General features: G+C 44.3%; 2 protein-coding genes across 5 annotated transcripts in view; both read right to left on the bottom strand.

Moving 5' to 3' along the window:
• The window catches only part of LOC144128616 (fatty acyl-CoA reductase 1-like), a 37,508-nt gene extending 27,373 nt beyond the window's left edge, over positions 1-10,135 (bottom strand). For 2 of the 3 annotated variants that reach the window (XM_077662150.1, XM_077662152.1), the window contains exons 1-2: positions 9,932-10,135; positions 5,869-5,950 (exon numbers count right to left, since the gene is read on the bottom strand). The gene's annotated coding sequence lies outside the window, so the exon portion shown is untranslated. Of the gene's footprint in view, positions 1-5,868; positions 6,049-9,931 lie in introns of all 3 variants that reach the window. The other variant, XM_077662151.1, reaches the window with a different exon arrangement.
• A 3,084-nt stretch (positions 10,136-13,219) lies between these two features.
• Positions 13,220-23,513, bottom strand: part of LOC144128617 (putative fatty acyl-CoA reductase CG5065) — a 29,037-nt gene continuing 18,743 nt past the window's right edge. The window contains exons 7-13 of one of the 2 annotated variants that reach the window (XM_077662153.1): positions 22,932-23,106; positions 22,667-22,711; positions 22,429-22,547; positions 21,613-21,852; positions 17,433-17,562; positions 15,827-15,954; positions 13,220-13,492 (exon numbers count right to left, since the gene is read on the bottom strand). In XM_077662153.1, the coding sequence (XP_077518279.1) occupies positions 15,853-15,954; positions 17,433-17,562; positions 21,613-21,852; positions 22,429-22,547; positions 22,667-22,711; positions 22,932-23,106 (811 nt within the window). In that variant the 3' untranslated portion in view covers positions 13,220-13,492; positions 15,827-15,852. The remainder of the gene's footprint in view (positions 13,493-15,826; positions 15,955-17,432; positions 17,563-21,612; positions 21,853-22,428; positions 22,548-22,666; positions 22,712-22,931; positions 23,107-23,513) is intronic. The other variant, XM_077662154.1, reaches the window with a different exon arrangement.

Genomic DNA, 23,513 nt, shown 5'->3' with positions numbered 1-23,513 from the left:
ACAATATGTGAAATCCAAGCCGAACATGATTGAGCTAATTGTCTCCCACATACCCAACATTTCTGGACAAAAGCATTGTTGAGCTGCAGACCGTTTATGAAATCAATTTATTCTTTTAATGTAGCATTGTACTATAGCAATCAATATATCCGCAGATCACCCGACGGCAGTCTCGTGATTTTGTTCTATTCACGTTTTTGCTACCGTCAAAAGCCTTCCCCATTCGTTTTCTACGGAAGTCTTAACAGTTCGGTGCGATCGCTGGAAACACTTTAAAAGAAAGTTTTTGCTACATATCACAATAATCGACCGTTACCTTCAATGTTTTCATAAGAATGTCTTACAATTTTCCAATTTTCAAAATTATTTCCCGAGACAGCTGCACTTGCTCATGCCGAAAAGAAAAGAAGCTGAGAAATACTGGCATGATATAACCAACACCGTATTAATCGGTAACTTTTGTACTTCGCGACCCACCCGTACACTTAAAAAAGAAATAATGAAGGGATGTGAAGGCCGCACTGATATATTTGTTAAATATTTCTCGCTCAGTTAGAAAGAAAGGTCCGCTCCTCGACGCCTGGTTATGTCCATGAATATTAAATTTCAGTTATTTCCACACACTTTACACGGGACGGGGTGCGACCAAGCTGCACGGAGCAGCTTGCAATACTCGCCACCCCGGATTACACATGAGAGCACTGGAAATTATTCCCGGGTTGCTTGTGGGCACTAACTAATCAGGAATATCAATGATTTGCAGATATTTTGAAGAAATGGATAAAACAGCGCTGCGGAAGATGAGACAAGATATGGACAAACAACAGCGCTGGCTAACAGCCGAATGGTTTATTGCTACAGGTGAGGCAGCATATAAATAAAATGGCATGAGTAAAAACAAGAAAAAACATAAGAAAAAATACTGTACAACCACAAACCCCATGAAAAACAAGCCGCGTCACTGATTAAGATACGCATGTTCCTTAGGTAATAGATTTATCGACGGGCTGTTCATTCAGGTGTTATCTATAGCTTTTGTATAGGCAGGCCTCGGAAATGAGCCTCGAGGTCTCATCTTTATATCGGGCGACGGTAGTGGTCCGATTGAGATGCGCTTCGCAATCGTGGTGCTCTTCGCAATGCTATGAAAGAGAGTTTCTGCGTGACCGGTTCTCTATATCTTTTGCGTGTTCACGTAGTCGATCGTTTATGCAGCGTCCCGTCTCACCGATGTAGAAATTGCCACCTGAGGTCGGGATCTTGTAAACAACACCAACACGACAGTTGACAAACTTCCGCTTATGCTTCTTCTGGCCGCCTTTTTTTCTGCTGGCATCCTCGTTTACACGTTTGCACAATCCGCTAAGTTTATTCCTGGCTGAAAAAACCAGCCTAATGCCTCCTTTGCTCGCCATTTTCTTCAGATTGTGCAAAACGTTGTGCACATACGGGATGCACGCTGTTTTCTTTTTCTCTGCCTGGCCCGCATCGTTGCGCTAGTTCTTTCGCAGACTACATTCAGCAAGCAAGGACTCAGCAACACTTGACACAATCTTCTTGGGGTATTCCTCTGCAGATAGCCTATTCACCTGTGCGTAGGAACTGCCTTTTGTTTGACGCACACATATGATCTTTGCAGTGCGGCTCTTAGGCATGCCTTGGGCGATGCCACGCTTAACAATCTTGGATTGAGCCGACCGGTAAGGGAGAAGGCTCTTCCTGGACAGCGGAATGTATGTCCAGCAAACATGGTTGTTAGAAATTGTCAGTTCCGTCTCTAAAAACCTGTTCCTATTATTAGTGGAAAGCTCTCATGTCAATACAGTAGAACTCCTGTGGCGTCAGAGAGTTCCTTGGCTTCCACGGAAAAGAGTACCTCCAGCCACAGTCCAACAGGAAGTTGTGCTTGGCAACGTCAACATTCCTGCGAAATTAAACAGCCTTCTCAACCTGGGGCCGAAGTTCTGGGATTATCCGCGACTTGATAAAACGGAGCTACTTTCTCTTGTGCGAACAGCTGCAAAAAGGGCAACCACGGATAACGCCAACAGGTGCATCTTGAAAGGAGTTGGGTCCCTTCCAAAAGGCGTCAAGAAAGGAAGCACGCGTTTTGTCCCCACCGCTGTGGCAGCCCTCAGGGACGCAAAGGTGAAGCTGCCTCAGTCCGACAAGGAGGGTGGCTTTGACATTGCGCCTAACGACCTGTACAAAGAAAAGGGTCAAGAAGCAGTCCATGCCAACTTCAGGGAATTAAAACCGGTCAAACCTGGCAAACTGAAAGAAAAAGCGGTCCAGCTTTGTGGACAAGCTGGCCTCTCGAGGCCGGCCTCTTCTTTAAAGGCATCGAAAGGAACCAGCCTTTCAGTGTTCTTCAGTGCCAAGACACAAAAAGACCAGTGCCCGTTCCGCGCAATCGTGTCTGAAAGAGGCACATGGCAACGTGAAGTCGCTGTATTCTTGCAGAAGTTCTATTCTCATTGGGAGGTGGACGACCCTTTCCTATCAGGAGGCCCGAGGCTGTTTCAGAATTCCTTCAGAATGAGTGTCCACCTTATGTAAGCGCTTTTTGAGTTGATGTCAAGGACCTCTATTATTCTTTCCCTCAGAGATCTGTGATCGCGGAAGACATCCTTTGCATCGACCCCTTTGGCGGAACCAAGTTCCAAAACGCATGTGGAAGGGACGTGTACGGGATCGGCGATGCGCGAGGATATTAGGACCGGTCGCCCAGTCTCGGCGCCTCATCGCTGCATCCTGCCAGTAAAGTGCAGCGTCCAGCAGGACGCTACACTTTACTGTAGGTTTGTAGGTTTTTAGAATTGCTAAGTTTTTACTTGCAGTCAACCTTTGTCACTCTAGACAACAGATATTTTATGCAAAAACAAGGAGTCTGCATAGACTCGAGCATCGCTCCTGTATTAAGTGATCCACTACTAGCAAGTTATGGCAGGCGTCTTCGAACCAAGCCCCATGAAGTGACTGTCTTTAACTGTCATGTCATATTTTGATTGCTTTTTAATTTTACATCGCACTGATGACGCGCAGCAAAGAGCTGCAGAGATTTTTGGCGTGTTCTGTTATGAACTTAATGATCTCCAATTGACATCAGAACTTTTCACTAATAATAGGCACAGGTTTTTAGACACGGAGCTGACAATTTCTAACAACCATGTTTGCTGGGCATACACCTCGCTGCCCAGGAAGAGCCTTCTCCCTTTCTGGTCGGCTCACTACAATATTGTTAAGCCTAGTATCGCCAAGGCATGCCTAAGAGCCGCACTGCAAAGGTCATGTGTGCATCAAACAAAAGGCAGTTCCTACGCACAGGTGAATAGGCTATCTGCAGAGGAATACCCCAAGAAGATTGTGTCAAGTGTTGCTGAGTCCTTGCTTGCTGAATGTAGTCTGCGAAAGAACTAGCGCAACGATGCGGGTCAGGCAGAGAAAAAGAAAACAGCATGCATCCTGTATGTGCACAAAGTTTCGCACAATCTGAAGAAAATGGCGAGCAAAGGAGGAATTAGGCTGGTTTCTTCTGCGAGGAATAAACTTAGCGGATTGTGCAAACGTGTAAACGAGGATGGAAGCAGAAAAAAAGGCGGCCAGAAGAAGCATAAGCGGAAGTTTGTCAACTGTCGTGTTGGTGTTGTTTACAAAACCCCGACCTCATGTGGCAATTTCTACATCGGTGAGACGGGACGCTGCATAAACGACAGAGTACGTTAACACGCAAAGGATATAGAGAACCGGTCATTCACAAACCATCTTCATGCACAAACCATCTTTCATTGCATTGCGAAGAGTGCCAAGATTGCGAAGCGCATCTCAATCAGACCACTACCGTCGCCCGATATAAAGATGAGACCTCGAGGCTCATTTCCGAGGCCTGCCATATGCAAAATCGAGGTAACACCTGTATGAGCAGCCCGTCGATAAATCTATTTCTTAAGGAGCATGCGTATCTTAATCAGTGACGCGGCTTGTTTTCAATCGGGTTGTGTTGTTGTGCGGTATCTTTTCTCCGTGTTTTTTCTTGTGTTTTTACTCATGCCATTTCATTTATATGCTGCCTCAACTGTAGCAATAAACAATTTGGTTGTTATTCAGCGCTCGTGTTTGTCCTTCTCTTGTCTCGTGTTTCGTAAAGTTGTTTTATCAAGTTTTTCAAAAATGTACCAACCAGCCTGTATTTGCCCTCTTCTTATGCATATCTTAACTGTCGAGAGGATATGAAAACCATATCTTGCCTTTGCTGCATCACACCGATCGTGGCACTTCAAGATAATGCTCAGCTTAACACACTAGATTAGCTGATGCAGTAGCGTCGTGATGATCGTAGCCTTAAGGCCACCCTTTTGCACTCACCGTGAGCACTGCAGACTTCAGTTTCATTACACACCGTACATCACACACCATGCTGTCTCCGCCACCTCCATTTCTTCCTCCATCGAACTTCGTCCAGATAAGCGACAACAAACCTACGCATACTCTTTCACCAACCTCATCTTATACGACATCTTCCCTTCGCGAGTGAATCGCGGAACAAGATATCCTCCTACCCCGCGGCTTAATCCTTAGATATATAGATGCCAGCTTCCAAGACTGTGAAACAACTGCAGTTTACTCGCCTTGCACTCCTGTCAGCCACACTGACGGCCTTAAAGCAACACGTCTACTCTCACACATCAGTCGCAGCCCAGAAATCTGCCAGAATATACATTGTCTGGCGGCTCGCATCCCGCAAGCCATTCGAATTGACTGGGTCCCACGTTACCTGCTGAGCTCACACAGTTTTGCATGCGACCTGGCCGCCTGGCGGCACTATCTTCATCGATGCCTCGGTTCCTCAGCATGGATGATGCTATCCTCCTTCTCACAAGAAAGGAACACCTCCGGCGCCGCACACGTGATATCGTTCCTCCATGTGCGGTAGTCCTCCCCTGTGGTCTTACCCGTGCAGATGAGGTTGTGCTCCAGAGGATCCGGATCGGGGATGCCCTCACTCGTGCCGTAACTCGGACGTGGCCTCAATTTCGCCACTTATATCCCCGCCCAGGGTATCCTGTCTACAACTCGCAAGATACTGAGGCCGATATTCACCCCTTGTTGCGGGTTTCCCCGGCACTGAAACCGAGGAAAATTCGGCCCCTGGCAGCAGCGGGTCTCCCGCCAAACAACCCTTCCTGATATATTGCTTGGACGCAGGGGCTGCATCACCGCTACCTCCTCGCCTTCATTAGATCGGCACACCATTACTCTTTAATTTAACAAAGCTTCTTTTTTTTTCTTTCTGCCTTCCAAGCTACCTTTATGCCCTGAGGCAACTAAACTATTTCCACTGTATGCAGAAGCAAAGAAGTACGCTGAAATATGTATAATAGAATATACAATGCAAATAACGAAGCAGTTACAGAGAGTAATCAAAACAGCCACCTGTAGAAAAATGAACGAGTTTCTTCGAACAAAAGTATATACAGTAAGCTAGCAAAGAAGATTATTTACAGGAAATTATTTTTTTCACGTGTTTTGATAATGATCGTTACATATCAACATTTTGTACGTCAAATTTGTCCACAAGGCCCACAAATGTATTTCATACTCTTTTAAAGCTGTAGTTTTTTCTGCAAGTTAAGACATTCCAGCGGTCACGTTTTCGACTTGGGTAGGTTGATATATTGCAAGTGAGTTGGCAAGCTTACCTAGGTTATCAAGGTTTTTAATGGTTTCCTTTATGTATATCTCCATTAGTTTCACATAATCACTCAAAAATTCAACTACCTCGTTGAATTCTGACCAAATAACGATGCATTTGTAGTCATGTAATACGACAGAAACAGAAACGGCACGAAGCCTTTCGAATACACCCACCTGCCTCGCCGCTGTCGTCCTAGAGCTGTGCGCTGCGTGTCGTCTCTTCTGCCGTAAACCTCGTTCCCTCAACCGGCGTGTGCTGCAAGTCGCCGGACACAGCTGTCAAAGCGGTTTTACACAGGGCCAGTGCTCGCTAAAGTTGCCCTTACTGCCCCCGGTCGACCGCCTTCCTGTCTCCTTCCGAGTTGTCAAGAGAAAAAAAGCACGATGTATCAAAATCTGACGAGTGAAATTGTTTTTTTTTGCTTTGTAGCTTGATAACATAGCAAGAGAATGAATAGCAGGCTCCCAAGTAGAGATGTGCATAGGGAAAGGGGTGTACAATTAATGCATTACGAAGTAACTCCTTCCTTAGGCTGCACCTAAAAGCGCAATCGAACAAAGACAAGAAAGAACGCATCGTGCCGTGTGCACGTGAAGCCTCGGCACCGCAGTTCGGTTCTAGCCACGAAACGTGTGAGACTTTTTTTTCGCTTCGCGCCCTAGCCTCGCTTTGTTTTTTGGTGCTATTGAAGTCTTAGTTATCATCAATGTTTAATTTTCCCTTATACGTAATATCCGCATCTTGATATTAAGTATACGGTCACGTTCGTTGGAATTGTACTCATTATTTCTGAATAAATATTCCTTTCCGTCGCCCGACCTTACCTAAAGTCGACCCAACTCTGGACAAAAGCCTTTTCCAACGGGTAGCGTTTATGAACGCAATGTTTTCGTACATTGTAAGATTTCACAATAAAAATCAATATATCTGCAGATCTCTCGTCGGCAGGCTTGCATTTTTTTTTTCTATCAACGTTTTTGCTATCGTGAAGAGCGTTCCCCTTTGGTTTTCTATGGCAGTCTGAACTGCTCTATGCCAGCGACGGAAAACTTTAAAGATCGTGGTACACATCGGAGGAACGGACCGTTACCTTCAATATTTTATAACAGTACCTTACAATTTTCTAATATTGCAAATTTTTGACCAAGAACGTTGAACACAATAGTTTGATTTCATCTCGTCACGCTGTCCTAAGCGTCATTTTTATTGGTAGCGACTGTTCGCAGCGGCCATTTCTCAAAGAAATAATATATGTTCAGCCTCGGCGTATATTCATCAACACGGTTTGAGAACGTTTTTTGTACAATTACAAGGTGCTAACAAGGCAAGTAAGTAAACCCGATGAGGGCAAGAACTGCACATAACAAGCAGCAAGTGCCGTATATAGATGAGTAGTTGAAACAGGCCGCTTAACAGCAAGAACACATATGCGAACAGTCTCCAAGACAAGGATCATTATTAACACTATGCGAAGTGATACGGCCTGCAGAGAAGCGGCTTGCGGATTCAATTTGCGGCTGCTAATGCCGCGTTTTGATAAGAACCATGCAAAAATGCCTGTGCGTTCACATTCCGGCGTTAGTCACTTTTTATTCACCCTAATGACGTGCTCACCCCTCAATTGAAGCTACAGCCGGAGTAAAAAACTTAAGGGCTGGCACTCGTCTCTTTAGCCAACCTTGAAGTCCGGCATAGGGCAGCCAAAACGCTTTGTAATCGCGAGATCTTCTGATGCGTGAAACAATTTGACTGTCCGGCTTGTAAGTTTGTGAAGCCAACTCGAGCTTCAAGTTCTTGAGATGTTGAGGATGTCGCTACCTACTCGGGGAATTAGGCTTGCGCCGTGCAGATGGAAATCCCTCCGCCGTAGCTACGCTTTCGACAAATCATTACCAAGAGCTCAGTGCAAGCAGTTCTAGTTCTCTTGGTCGCGACCAGGTGGCGCATGCTGAAACATTAAAAGATAACGTGCTGACAAATGAGAAAGAAAATTGCAGCAGGAGGTATTCCGAGGCCTGGGTTGGGATCAGTTGAAAATAATAGTTAATGGCGAATAGTAATATGCGATTCGCTGATGAGATTGCTTTGATAAATCACCCAGCAGATAAACTGCGAAGCGTGATCAAAGAGTTAGGCAGTGCAGAATGGTGGGTCTAAAAATACATGCAGAAAACCAAAGTAATGTTCAACAGTCTCGCAAGGAAACAACAACCCACAATTGGTATCGAGATGCTGGAAGTGGTAAGAGAGTACTTGTACTTAGAACAGGTATTTACCGCTGATCTGAGTCATGAAATGAAAATAACTATAAGAATAAGAATGGTTTCGAGCGCGTATAGCAGGTTCTCTCTGATCATGAATTACAGTTTACCGATATCTCTCAAGAGAAAAGTATACAACAGATGCATCTTACCAGTACTCACCTATGGGGAAGAAACGTGGACGCTAATGAAAAGGGCTCAGCTTAGGTTAAGGACAACGCAGCGAGCCATGGAAAGAAAAATGAGAGGTGTAACGTTGAGACACCTGAAGCGGGCAGAGTGGGTGAGGGAACAAATGCGTGTTAATGACGTCCTAGTTGAAATCAGCAGGAAGAAATGGGCTTGGGCAGGGCATGTAATGCGAAGGTAATATAATCGCTGGTACTTAAGGGTAACAGAGCGAATTCTATGGGAAGGCAAGCGTAGCAAGGGGCGGCAGAAGTTAGTTGGGCAGATCACATTATGAAGTCTACGGGGATAGAATGGCTGTAGCTGGCAAAGGACAGGTTTAATTGAAGAGACATGGGAGAGGCCTCTGCCCTGCAGAGGACGTAGTCAGGCTGAGGATGATGGTGATGATGATTTGTACTAAAATCTATGTCCATCCATAATTAGTCATGCTCAACACGATGGCGACCTCCACATTTGGGCAACGTAATTCCCTAAAATCTAGCCCGGGCCACCCCTGATATTGGACCTAGGCCGATTTTTACCAAAACCAGTATCCAACCATAATCGAGTGAGCCTGACACGATGGCGACCTCCAAATTTCGCCCGGGCCACTGCCAAAATTTTACCTTGGTGATTTGGGAATGCTTTCACACTAAATAAGTTTAACCTAGTTAAAACGTAGCTATGGTGCAGCCTGTCTACCAAAAGTACACTAAGCTCCTCATACCCACCATGGTGGCTTGCCCTTTAACCCTTGAACTTCGACCTTGACTTTTGATCTTTGACATTTCAACTTAAATGAGGTTAGTCGAGGTGGCGCTAATGTCAGGTTCGGTGACGTGACTTCAACTTAAGCGCGTATATAAACGCTCGTAGCCGCGCTTGCCTCATTAGACGTGGAAGAAAAGAATTGGGCAGTCTTTCTAGCCATGCTAGAGCAGCCTAACCCTGCCTACCTTTTTAAGTGTAGAAATACTCTTGTTGTGCACAACTTCTTTTCAAAGTTTTATATTATGTTATCCTGAAGTTTAATAGTGGAATTTCTGTGCATTTATCCTTCTGAAATCGGTATACTGCTCTGCTATGATGTCTTCTGGCTCACAGAAATTGAGTAGCCTTATGTTTATAACCTGCTCAAAGACTTTTAAGGATATCTGTTTCAACGAAATTGGTTTATAGTTGTTTAGATCATTGCTATCGCCTACCTTGTGTACGACGGATACCTCTGCTGTTTTTAATGCACCAGGAAACGCCCTGACACTCAACATCAGTTTGCATACGTGCTCTAGTGGCAAAGTATTCATATGACCGACGGTCTTTATAGGCCCAGCTTTTATCTCGTCGTCACAACAGCGGAGATGGTGCGCTGCCGAAATCGAAATGGTGGCGCCGATATGTTGACTCACCAGCCCAGCTCACTGCGGTCTTGGCGTCGTCTCCGTCAACCGGGATGCCGCTACACACTAGTGGAATGACTGATCATAATGGCTTCCTCTTTTTCCCTCATGTGTGCCTTAACCTCGCAAATAGTGCAACGTATGCCCACGCCAGTCAAGAAATCCAATGTAAAGCTTTCTTGCAAGGCTGCCGTCTTCAGGATAAATTTTAACAACTCATTTAGGCATGCATCTTCACACAAAAAAAAAACAGAAAAGGAGCCTTGTTCCTTTGGGTTATGCACACTGGAACAATTTCAACAACACTTTGCTAAATTACACTCGTATCGAAACACGCTGACATTTCAATAACCAAGCAACTTTTGGTTAGCTACGTCAATACAAAAATCATAACGATCTTTACTTACGCTGTAAATTTTTGGAGCCTGCTTGCATTCCGAGCGGTTTCTAGGCGTTGTAAAAACCACTGAATTAAATTTAAGAGAGTAGCGGTGCTGGGTGATGCAGGATGGCGGCTTTTCTGGCTGGAGTCGTCTCGTAGAACAAGAAACGGGGAGAAGGCTGCAGGAGCGCCACAAACGTGCGCGCTTCGAGCTGCTTTGCTAAACTGTCACCTTGGTAAGCAGCCGCTTCTCCTCGCTGTGCCTCGGCTTCTTGCGCAAGAAAATCCCACGTAGTGTCTCGCTTCTTCGATGTGAGTCAAATTTAGTTGAGGCTGGCACTAGCACACGGCTTGGTGGTGAAATATACGCCAGACATGCCGCACCCACTGTCGTTTCGACACGTTAACTCGGCTATTCGAAATGCAGCGTAGACATGGACGCTGGTGTTTCGAGAATCCAGAATACTTTTGGATAGTTCCACGAGAGTAAGAAGAGCGTCTCTTCAAAATGCATATTTCGGCAGCATGCTTTCATGAGGCGACTTCTTTTAGCTCTTGCTGACAGGGCTAAATATAATTTATGCTAACGATCTTCCTAAAGATTTAGGTGTTCAACAGCAGCCTTCGTGAACCTGGCGGAATTATTAATGCGAAAGCATTGTATGTTTCCTTAGCACAAAAGCCGCCGTCTGCCGTCTCTCGCAATCCACGGCAAGAAATTTGGATGATGTCAGAACGCCGGTATACGATGTAACAACGCATGTACGCGAACATATACAGTCATGAATAACGAAACGTAACGTACTATGACCTATAAAATCTGTGACTCGTAGTCATATTCATGACTAATAGCCATTCTGCAATGTATCATGGCTCAGCACTGTAATCCATTATCATTTTCACACGTAAGCAGTCTGAAGTGTCCGTTCCGAATTTTTGCCGGCAGTATCTACGCCAGTATAGACTGCTGAGAAAAAAGACTCCTTCGCATATTCGTATTCCTTGCTGGATTGTTGTGAAGACGTTCGGCAAGCACACAGCAAAATTTATTGTCTGTTCGGACAAATTTCAGGAGCAACAACGTCCACATAAAGGCAGGTGGGACGATTCATTATAAAGCTCATCTAACACCACATGGCATGAAATTCGGCGATAAAGAGCCTATGTTTACTTTTAGAGCTAAAGCTCTACTCCTGCCTTACAAAACTGAAGGTCATGTGGCTATAAAATTTGACCTTCAAGCCAGGAGAAGCAGGGTCTTGGCTCTGACGTCACGCCACGTGAGTCCGCACGCCTCGCCGCAGCTGTGCGCGTTAAACCGACGACGCCCGCCCGCCTCGCAACTATCGAATCACGTGATTGGTTGGGCCTCGCCACAGCTGCGCATGCTGAGGCGACGGCACTCTCGCAACTGCCGGAAATCGCGTGACGCGCCGTCCGCTATATAAAATCGTGTGGCGTGTGCTTACCTTCACATAAAGGGATGTATGAGCAACGTAATGGAACTAGTGCTTCTACGATGTATTTTGGCCGTCCAAGCGGAATCTGATTATCTTTACGATATGAAAAGGCGCCAGATTGGATTGGGAGAAGAGAGAGCCAGACAACGGGCCCGATTACAAGACAGTCTCTACTTTAATAAAGAAAGTCACAAACCGATAAGGAATAAGGAATAAAGTTTAATCAAAGCTAAACCATGTCTAACCATGCTTAACAGAGCTTCCGCTCGTCTGACTAGGTTCAGCCGGGTTGAATCACAGCGAATTTTTATTGACACTTATTCTGGCTTTTATTATGAAAGCATAAAGGGGCCATTTTGACGAGTATTGTCCGTTGTCCGACTGATGCCTCTGTAAGTAAAGTGTATAAAGTGAACAGAGAAGATAGAAATTGCGATATCTGTAAGAATAGATGACTTGTGGTAGATAAGTATATTAACGATAACGAGGCCAACAATGAGTTATGACATTATTACTAACCGTAACTCAGGCAATTAAAGGTGAATAAAAATGATTCAGAAAAACTGATGATGATTAAGAATGACCCCCAAGAATCAAGATGACAATAATGACTCTGAAAATTTAAGATCGTTATCAATGACTCACCAAAATTAAAGATTAGTAAAAATGACAGCAAAATTAAATATGACTACGAATGACTCGGCAAAATAAATACGACTAAAAGCTCAGTAAATTAAAGATGACTAAGAATATTAAAGTTGATTGCTAGACGCTGCGCTGGAGACTCGTACGGGTAGACTCATACATAAATGACTCATCAAAATTGAAGATGTCTGAGATGACTAAAAAAAATTAAATATGAATAAGAATGACTCAAAAAATAAAGATGACTAAATATTATACAGGAAAATTAGAGATATTTAAGATTGACACGGCAAATAAAGATGACCAAGAATGACTCAGCAAAATAATGCATGTCTGCTAGGAGCTACACTAGAGACTCATACGAGTTATTATATGAAACTCATACCAAAGTGATTATAAAATGATAGCAACAGCAAAGGAGCGGATTTTGGAAGATCTAATACTTTTCCATTTCCTTCACATCAATCTCATTGATTGTCTATAAATGTTTCTTATGCTCTTCGAGCATTTCTATTAGGAATCCCTTGCTTCTCATAGAAGGAAGTTAAGGCTAAAATTATTCTACTGAATATTTCACAATAGAACTGGCATAAATAGGGAAATTTATTTTAAACGGCCTTTTTACGTTTCAAAACTACATGATCATTCTTGCAAAATTCTAGAGTACCGTGCCAGGACACACTTGCTTGGCAATTCATTTTTTGTCAAGACTGTGCAACAGTAGAATCAGTTATTGGAAGTGCAAGTGTGCTCTGTTAATGAAGATGTCTTTTTTGCAAATTTATAACCCCCCCTGATGTAACGCCTGCGGGCAATGCGGGGTAAATATTGAATAAAGAACAAAGAATAAGGGAGATTCAAACCCAAGTCTTCTGGCTAAACCTATCTTATCTTATACACCATCAGACCACTAGGCCCCCGCCTTCTCAAAATTCAGACCACGCTTTTTTACCACTCATGAAACCAGGTTTTTTACCCCTCATAAAACTCAACCCAAGCATCATCTGCCTAACGACATCCACCTGATCAGGTTCAGCACAGCAAGGTCTTTTGACACGATGTCAATGCTCAGGTACATTAAAAAAAAGTCGCACATGTTCTATGACATCACATTTCGCACACAGAAGGAACGATGCGTGTGGAAATATGTGGAACCATGTTTTTCGAGTTCAAAACAAAGTGCATTTATGACTGCAACCTTTCTGCCAAATAACTTTACTAATATTGATATACAAAGCCACTGTCTTCTGCCCACTCAACAGGTAGGTCCCCACCAAAGTGCGATCTTGGTATTTTCTTAGTGAGGTGGTGAGCAGTGTTCAGTCTGCGAGAATTCGCATTCACTGCCTCTCGCCGCCCATCTTTCGATGTCCGTGCATTGTTGTTGTCTGCGCAGAGAAGACGCCCAGGGGGCCACTTAACGGATACAACTTTCCAGAGGTGAAGGGTGTCTGTACGCATCAAGCAGCCACCTTTCCAACCTGCATTCGTCGCCACCAGCCGGAACAGAACAACGGCCAGATTTTCATCAAACAACGGAAAGCAAAGAGCACGAAATAGAAAACAGTAATTCTTGGGGTAACGTTGTCTGAATTAAACGGAATCTAGGGCCCTCCCAGCTCATTCTTTTCTCGCACTCGAGCTTCAGTTATTGGTTACGTATACGAGTGTGGATGAGGAGGCCTGTGCTTTACTAAGCCTTACCCGTTTGCACTACCTGTGTTAGAGTTTATGTCAGATTTGCCCCGAAAACAAGACTCAATGAAAACATTTGTCCTGTGGCATTTCTAGAGTAGAAATGATACCGCACTCAAATAGATCTATGAAACACGTGGCATGAATTGTCCTTAAAATGCAGGCACAGGGTTGTATTACAATTTCTGTCAAATATAGAACAAGTGTTCTGGAATCATCAGCATCAGGCACTTTCACTACACACCGATTGGCTCGTGTAGCGGAACTAACCACTACGAAAGAAATCGGCGGGCAGCGCCACATTCGGGCGAAGAGGCTGACTGCACTGACAGCAGCAGAACCGCATTACAGCCTCCCTAAATTCCTAAAATTATTGGACATCATTTTTGCGTATTAGGATATTGTAAGGTACTTTTATGGCAATCTTGAAGGCAGTATTCCATTCCTGAGATTTGTTGCAACATCTTTTAACATTTGTCTATCTTTCGCACCGAGTAGTTAACACTGCTATGAAAAACCAATGAGGAAGGTTTTTGATGATTGCAGAAGCGTTAATAGAAAAAAAATGCAAGTCTGCCGACGGGAGACATGCGGATATATTGATTGTTGTAGTGAAATCTTACGATATATGAAGAAATTGCGTTCTTAAGCTATTCTGTGTTAAAAAATGCACTTGTCCAGAATTCCTGGGTATGCATTAGAAAGCAGTGAAAGAAGAATATTTAAGCTAATGTGAGGTCGGCATGACTGCAAGAGCTGTTATTGTAATTTCAACGTGAGCGATATTCGCGTAGAAATGCTTTCCAATGTAATAAGCGCGGACGGCCGGATGTGCGGGAGAAAGGAAAGACGGAAACGTACTGTCTGGCGCTAGGCTGGCATATTAACATGGCTTGAAGTGGCAGTACTGGATGAACATTGTTCAAAGAGCCGTTGCGCATAGTAATTTGGGAACGTCGCCTAATATAATGTTCTAAATTTTTTAAATCTTTAGGTGCCAGCTGCTGTCTGGAACATATAGCTGTCGTGTCTCATCTGTGCTCCTTTCCAACGCATTTCTTACTTTACAGAAACAACTGCTAGGGCCTGAAATCCCGAGTTGAAAATGAAATTGGTTTTTAGTAAATGAAAAGGTGCAGTAACTGTCACGCTTCTCGGTGGATACTTCAACCGCACCCAAGGGAAGGGAGGAAGATGGGAGTAAAAGAAGACAAAGTAAGTGCCGTTTGTTAAAAAGTTTACGTGCAATAATTTGAGATTATCGTCGCGTTCTGCAAAGAGTAGTGCTTTCTGAATTCTTAATAAAAGAATTGAATACTATATAGTTCGTCAGAACGCTCTTAATTTTATTTTAAACGTTAATTTTATTTTAGTTAAACGCACCATTATGTTTACACATAGCTGGAACGTAACGGCATCTGTTTCCTCTTTTTCCCTCGGCTAAATGCGAGAAATATTTCTGAACCCAGAATTTTTCGTATGCTATATTACGCGAGAACGATTCCGCACGAGTAAAGTTGGTCCAGTGGTGGTGCTCGGTACCTGGATGCGCTGGCTTGGACAGAGAAGGCGCTACAGACTCTTTACGATTGAAACTGGAGAAGTTTATGAAACGGTTTACAAGGCGTATGTAAAGGTGTCGATAACGCTGCGACAGTCTGCGGTCAGCCTAGCCGGCCACATAAAGTAGAAGCAAGGAACCCTGCCTCCAAATTACGAAGTCTGGCACGCTTTGCGCCAGCCCTCAGCAACAAAATAGCTCCCGAGCTCGACCTGTCCGGGCGTGTGCGCAAAGGTGCGCAAAGCCTAAGTAGACCTGCCACCTTCTCGGAAAAACAAAAGAAAAAACTATAGGAATGCATAAATCACCTTGATCGCCGCCGCGGTAGCTGGGTGGTTATGGCGCTCGGCTGCCGGCCCGAAAGACGCGGGTTCGATCCCGGCCGCGGTGGTCGAATTTCGATGGAGGCGAAATTCTAGAGGCCCGTGTACTGTGCGATGTCAGTGCACGTTAAATAACCCCAGGTGGTAGAAATTTCCGGAGCCCTTCACTACGGCGTCCCTCATAGCCTGAGTCGCTTTGGTACGTTAAACCCCCATAAACCATAAATCATAATTACCGTTTGAGCTGCTTTCGTACTTTTTGTCACTCCCAGTGTTGGACCTTGAGGAGGAACCTGTGGATGCCCAGCATGTACTGATCCCAGTAGAGGTGCCAGTCCATCTCTCGGATGTCAAAGTTGAACAACTGCAGGAGCAAATAGGCACGAGATTCCCGCTCGTTATCATGCATTGAAGAAGAAAAACGCCCTAGAGGCGAATGCATTCGAATCTCGGGAGCTGTGAGCGCGCGCGCTTCTTTTCTGCGCATTGATTGCATTGCTTCTAATACTCGCTTGTATTGGCGCGCTTTGGACTTCATCTTCGCTGTCACTGGTACAAAAACTGGTAAAATGGTCAAGATTTTCCACTTACTCAATATGTCATGCAGGAACGAAGCGCGGTAAGAGTGTGTGTAATTTTTCCGTCGTTTTAATCTGCGGTCGTGGGCGTTATCAATCACCCGGCTTGAAGCCTTCGATTACTGCTGTGAGCTGTTGCGCGTATGCATACCGTAGCATGTTCGGCGTAGAGAAGAAGCTTTTTGCTTTATCTTCCGGCAGACGAAATGCGGCACAACTGAAGGGCTGACCACCCCGTATCGGCCGAGTGCAATGCAACCTGATGCGAACAGCTCGTCTGCGTAAGCTAAGTGTATACACTACTTAAATCTATCTAATTCTCCGTCACGGCGCACTTCACAAGAATACGAGAGCGTGCTTCGTTGTTATTTCTTTAGTGCTTCGCCTCGAACCATCTTGGTGTTGTCTTCATTAGAGGTTTTAAATTGGCCAGCGTGAAAAGAATTAAAAACGGAGTTAGCTACTTGTAAGAAGGCATCAGCGGGGGACAAATGCAAGTTATGCTCGTGAAAAATTCGTGAAACTCCCATTCAACAAATCACTGATTCGTCGAAGCTCTAAATCCGCCTGGTGCTGCAAATCCCATTCGTGACCCTTTCCTGCACCCCTGTCAGTTTGCGTTTTTGCAAAATGCATTCCTACTCGAGTCACCAACAAGCCTGCCTTTTCTGTCTTAACGAAAAATTATACGCGGCGCGACCGAGTCATGCCTCCGGATCTTAGCGACAGCCACCTCTCGTGGTCATCTGCGTGCCAGTGCAATCATTCTTCCTGGGCGCCATCATGTGTACTCAGGTGTACCTTATCGTAGTCACTCCTACTCCCTCTGTTTCCCCTCTCTTTCCTTCCCCACACAGCCGAGAGAAGGAAAGAATGGCGTGTGGACGAGACGACAATTACGACGAACGCTTACACGTGACGCTAAGACTTCGAGTGCATTCGGAACCAAAAAGCAAGGACTTGAAGATTTCTAAACGGCATGCCAGATGAAAATTTCACTACTGATTCAGACGGTCTGTTTACAGTCAGCAATTAGGAAACAATTGATCGATTTTATTTTCTTTCATATTTGATGCGTAGTAGCCAGACCGCTTAGTTATCTTCTTTTTCTTTTAGAACGGTTCGCAGTTATTTACGGTCATCTTCTGTAGAGCCCGATACTGCATGCACCCGGGTGCGAAGCAGATATTTGCAGCTCTGAAATGCTGCAAAAACCTCGTTTTTAATACATTTTTCTGCTGGCAACAAGATATGGTAAGTGTACCTGCTTATCTGTGGGCGAGAGGTCGCTGATCAGCTCCACGGCATTCTCCGATCGCAGTAGCCAGCTGTTAGTCGTGTAGAACTGCACAGCGTCCATTGCTTTACGAACCTTTTCGTACTGTGCTACAAATCTGCAAAGCAGAATTACAGTAGCAAAAATTTGCGATGCTTCCTCCAGAATTTTCAAGGTGACTTTACATCGCTTGTAAAGGCAGAGCTCGAGTGCGGTAGAAGCGGTAGACATGCGGTAGACATGGGTTAGGGCTGTATAACTGAATCGCTAAAGTGAAATTGTTGCACAAAAAGATACGAGAAAAATGACTCACAACGTGTTTGTGATTTACAGATACTTAAAACACTATTCGAGTTAGAAGTTTCAAAAAAAATTTAGTTGTGTACATTTAGTTGGAGATCGCAACCCTTTTTTATTAACAAAAATTATGTTCGCGTTCTCTCACAGAAGCGGGCAGCGGCTCTTACACTTATGCCATCCACCTCGACTATTCTGCTGCCTGCTCATCGCTAGCTGCCGGTCTTGGTCGGCGTATCTCGTCTACTCGAGGCTTCGTTGCCTGTGGCTGCTCAATTTTAAGCTGCGCTAATTTCAAGTGCTTGCTTAATTTTTTCCCTCGTGCTAAGACCTCGTCGGCTACATGCCCTCGCTTGTTTTCTTCTTTTTTTTTTGCCATATCAGCCACAGTTCCAGTCGTAAGGTATAGCGCTGTTGCCTTTAGAAAGACGATATGTAGAGCTTTGTAGGAAAGTCATCATCATCATCATCATCATCATCATCAGCCTTACTACACCCACTGCAGGGCAAAGGCCTCTCCCATGTCTCTCCAATTAACCCTATCCTTTGCCAGCTGCATCCACCCTTTGCCTGCAAACTTCTTAATCTCATCCGTCCACCTAACCTTCTGCCGCCCCCTGCTCCGCTTACTTTCTCTTGGAATCCACTCCGTTACCCTTAAGGACCAGCGGTTATCTTGCCTTCGCATTAGATGCCCTGCCCAAGCCCATTTCTTTCTCTTGATTTCTACTAGGATGTCATTAACCCGTGTTTGTTCCCTCACCCACTCTGCCCGCTTCCGATCTCTTAACGTTACACCTATCATCTTTCTTTCCATGGCTCGCTGCGTTGTCCTTAACTTAAGCTGAACTCTTTTCGTTAGCCTCCACGTTTCTGCCCCGTAGGTGAGTACCGGTAAGATTATGCTGTTGTACACTTTCCTCTTGAGGGAAATTGGTAAACTGCCACTCATGATCTGCGAGAGTTTGCCATATGCGCTCCACCCCATTCTTATCCTTCTAGTTATCTCCCTCTCATGATCCGGATCAGCTGTCACTACCTGTCCTAAGTGGACGTGTTCCGTCACAATTTCTAGGCTCTCGCTGCCAATTGTGAACTGTTGTTCCCTTGCTAGGCTGTTGAACATTACCTTGGATTTCTGCATGTTAATTTTTAGACCCATCGATCTGCTCTGCCTGTCTAACTCATTGATCATGATTTGCAGTTCACCTCCTGAGTTACTCAGCAAGGCAATGTCATCAGCAAATCGCAGATTATTTAGGTATATAACTGCTCCGCTTACAGCACACTGTAACGGTAGGGAGTTACCGTCGCTTTGGTGCTGTGGTATGCCGTTTTCTCTGAGTGCTTCAAAAACCCAGAAAGCTGTCTTATAACGTCTGTGTGGGAGGTGTCAGATGTGAGTTTCTGATGATCGCTTGATTAGTTTGTATGCAAGCGCATGTTCCGTAGGTAATTCTGTTAATTTTTCGACATCTGCATTAAGACTTGCTATTGTACTTTGTGTTCAATGCATTTAATGAAACAATAATTTAAAATTATTGCTGTTCGTGGTGAGGAAACACTATGATCAAAGAAATCTTTAGTTCATGTTTTGCAAACACGAAGTGGATGCTACCTTGAACTTTCGGGCTACTTACATGTTAAATTGGCCTTTGGGGAAAGGAAATGGCGCAGTATCTGTCTTACATATCAGTGGACACCTGAACCGCGCCGTAAGGGAAGGAATAAAGGAGGGACTAAGAGTTACTGAGAACTAAATATTGCGAATGGGAAGGATTTGGTACACACTGAATTTTGTAGATGTTAGGATTATGTGATACTGCCCTCTTACTATAACAGATCTAAGATGAGAGTGCTCTGTGTAACATGTCATGATCTAATACCGTTTGCAAAATGTCGCACAGTTAGGGGCTATTTCTATTTGCATGTTAGGCACATATAAGTTTTTATGAGGTATGTTTTTTCAATCAAATCTTCCTGTATAATCTCCTGGATGATGTTTGGTTTGGTTTATAGGCGTTTAACGTCCCAAAGCAACTCAGGCTATGAGAGACGCCGTAGTGAAGGGCTCCGGAGATTTCGACCACCTGGGGTTCTTTAACGTGCACTGACATCGCACAGTACACGGGCCTCTAGAATTTCGCCTCCATCGAAATTCGACCTCCGCGGCCGGGATCGAACCCGCGTCTTTCGGGCCAGCAGCCGAGCGCCATAACCACTCAGCCACCGCGGCGGCTCCCTGGATGATGTGCTTGCTTGAACGTTTCCTATGACTGCAATCTCACTATTCATATTTGTTGATTTCTCTGTAGCTTTCTTTCATTTCTTATTCTGTGCGCTTTTGTTTCATTTGGTCTGCATAACTTCTCATGCTATTAGCGTAAGTGTCTATCATCCTTGTGTTCTGAAAGGAAGCCCGCTGAAAAGTGCGGCTCTATTACAGCACTCTTATGTCATTTAAGCACAGCAAGCAACTAGCTCGTTCTCCGCACGTGCCAAGTTTTAAACTTGTCTCGTGTGTTTTTCCGCACCCTACATTTGTATCGCTATTCCGAGGTGTGCGTGTTGTAGTTTTCAACTAATTTATGACATAAAGTAAAAAATTGCGGGAGCCTCGTCAAGCTACTGAGTTTGTGGCTCTTTGCTCCTACCCTAGCATTTTTTTTCTGTTTTTCAGAACAAAAAATGCTGAATAAAAAGTTGATTAAGTGCGATGAACTCGATATTCACAATTCTGTCACAAAATACTGCTCGCAAACTCGGGTGCTCATTAACAGCTCCCAAACAAGAAGCTCCAACTATACATATAACTGCACCTCTCAGTCATTATGACATATAGTTGGGTCTGTTGATGCGCTAACCTCTTGAAATTCAGAGCAACGCTGGAAACAAAGGCGATGGAAGATTACGCAACAAGCTCTGATTATTAATGATAGCGTCAGTAGCCTGTACTCGTCGTGTCTTCTTTATTCGCCCTTGTGCCGTACGTCGCGCGGGACTTCTAGACGTTCGAGGATTTATTTCTCGGTCATAAATCACGTGGCTATGAAGTCTCGTTTTGAGGTTTTATTTATGACGTCATTGTTTAGTAACCTATTCTTTTTGAAGGGGGCGCTTGCTCCGCACCATAAGCCGCTATGTTTTGAACGTAAGAGTGTCAATCTAAGCTACGCTTCCACTCTAAATCTACATTGTAAATCTGGCCACAGCAATTTATTTCACTTCAGCCCTTCTAATGCATACCCAATTCATTGCGCTTCATTTTTCAGAGGGGTGCATTAATCGTGTCAAGGATGCACGGGAGGCTGGTTGTTGCTCGCAAGCGTAGCTTCGCGGTCAAGATAAGAGTTATCCCTTACAAGAACTTTTTTTAGACAGTCTATGAACTGTCCGTATACTTTTTCAATAAACACTTTATACCTTTTTTTTTAATAAAGACTGTCTATAGACAAATCCTAGAGAACAGTCTATAGTCACTACAAATCCTAGGTACTGTCTACAGACAATATATGCATTTATGGCCATGGACTAATAGGAGACTTTTGTCTTTATATAGTTTATAGACTGCGAATAGACAAAAGGAAATATCTACAGGAAGGAAATAGAGTCTGTAAGAAGTCAATAGACTGTCTGTAGACCACTTTTATACGCGATACGTATGATATATTTGCTGTAAGGAAACGCTTTGTCAGCCAACTTCCTCCGGAACTGAATGATAATCGCAAAATCACCCAAAAAGGTTTTCCATCACCACGACGTAATGTCAGAAGCAAGAAAAATGACGAAGATATTTTTGAAAGCGCTGTGCAAACTATGCATTGTTTTAAATCACTCCGAAATCTGTGTCGTTACATAAAATAAAACCAACCTTGGTTTCTGTCTAGTCAGCAGCAAACCAATGTCGCCAATGTGCACTGGCAAGTATCTCAAGAAGAAAAGCACGAGATTGTGCAATGGTTGACTGCTGTTCACCATAAATCCAGGAGAGAACATCGTTTTCGGCAATGGGTACTGCCTGATGACCCTCCGTATTTCAGTTATTGTTTCGCCCCAGGTCTGCTGGTGGAGTGTGGTGTTAGTACAGTTGTACACTTTCAAGTGGTCTGGCCTGCACAAAGACATTCTACATGTTAAACAGGAGCAGTACAGTTGAGATTTTCTTCGGCAACTTGAGGCAAAAATTAAGTTTCGTGATACTGCTATCCTCCGACGAAGTGTAGCAGGTGTGCTGAGGATAGAATTCAACGTATGTCCATGTGTCATGCACATACTACACACATAGTCTCATGCCCCATAAGGTTCGTTCGTAAATGACTCAAGACACGTAAAAGTTGTAGCTGACACAAATCATAAAGACCGTATTCTCTAGTTTATGAACTGGTTGCACTTGAAAATGAAGTGAGGGCAGTCCTGACCGCCAGAGCAAATGCGATCTCCATTACCACATCGCAAATTTTAGAAAAGAGTCTTCTGGTTTAACTACGTCTTTATAATCACAAAACTATTTAATCCATTCAAGCAAATTGGGCCTGTCTCCTGATTTCCTCCACTCACTGTTAGGTGTCCAGAAAGTACGATTACTTTTGAGCAAACTGTAAACGAATGCAGACAGCACTCATGACCCAAGAGTCGCAAAAATATTGCCGTATTCTGCGGCCACGCAAGCAGCCCACTTAACCGTTACCTTATCGTTGCAATCTGCCAGGCAACGCATATGAGCATGTTTGCCACAACATCCACAGGTACCAAATCAGCTAAGCATTTCTTTTTCCCTATTACCGATGGCAGCAGGCCCACACTTATCTGCAAAGGTTTGAAAATAAAAACAATTTTTCATCGCTCATGCAGCATATTATTAGGTTTCACGCTCTTACGCCACAATTTGGCGACCAGAAAGAATAAGACAGGTGCTCGGTACATACGGATGCCACGATACCAGTGCAGCCATTGTAGTTGTCTACCCAGCCCTGAAATTATGAGACCAGCGCAAATTATTACGTTCAGTTCCACCAGGGTTCAACTCAGCGCCGGGCTTTCCTCAAAAACATGGTAGATGAAGACCTGCGATGCGTTGGAGTTGTAGCAATAAAGCACATTCAAACACACTCTGGAAACATTTAAGTGCACAAATCCACGACCTTGTGACGAAAAAGTTCTGTACTACTAGAAAATATCCTGACACCTCACCGGAAATGGCTCTTTCCACGAGGCCGTAACGATGGCCGGTCGGACAATTGCCACTGGTAGCATTCCCCTCTCACCTAGGAGCATCGATTCAGTCACTGCCTTGGCCAGAGAGTAACTGTTGGGCTGCCCAACTGAGAACTCTCTCATGGCGTCCGATGTCTTCGAATCGGCGGATCTGTGCACAAAAATGAAAAACCCAGAATTTTCATTTAATATGCTTACCGCTTAGAGTATCCCCGCAGTTTCCAGTCCTCTATGTGCTATAGCATAAGAATCGTATTGGCTTCAATCTTACAAGTCTGTTTTTTCAGGCTCGGAGGTGCCAGCAAGTGGCCTTATCACTTTTGTTTATAATGCCAGAGGTGATGAAATTTTTTTTACGGGAGCGTAGACACGCGCAATTACTTCAATTATGTTCGATGTTCTCGTAGGTGCTTTATGCGCCTTATCTCGAAAATTCTTCGCCGTTAGATTGATCAAGACCGAGAGTGGCGATGATGATGTTGTTCGATGACCGCCGAGCACCCTTGTTGTCATCGCTGCCGCCGGGTTTTTTTAATTCTCAATGGGCGCAACACAGCC

The sequence above is a fragment of the Amblyomma americanum genome, chromosome 4, assembly GCF_052857255.1.
Source record: "Amblyomma americanum isolate KBUSLIRL-KWMA chromosome 4, ASM5285725v1, whole genome shotgun sequence".
Classification (NCBI taxonomy): Eukaryota; Metazoa; Arthropoda; class Arachnida; order Ixodida; family Ixodidae; genus Amblyomma; species Amblyomma americanum.
The sequence above is the reverse complement of the archived record's forward strand: the minus strand, read 5'-3'. Positions and strand labels throughout refer to the sequence as shown.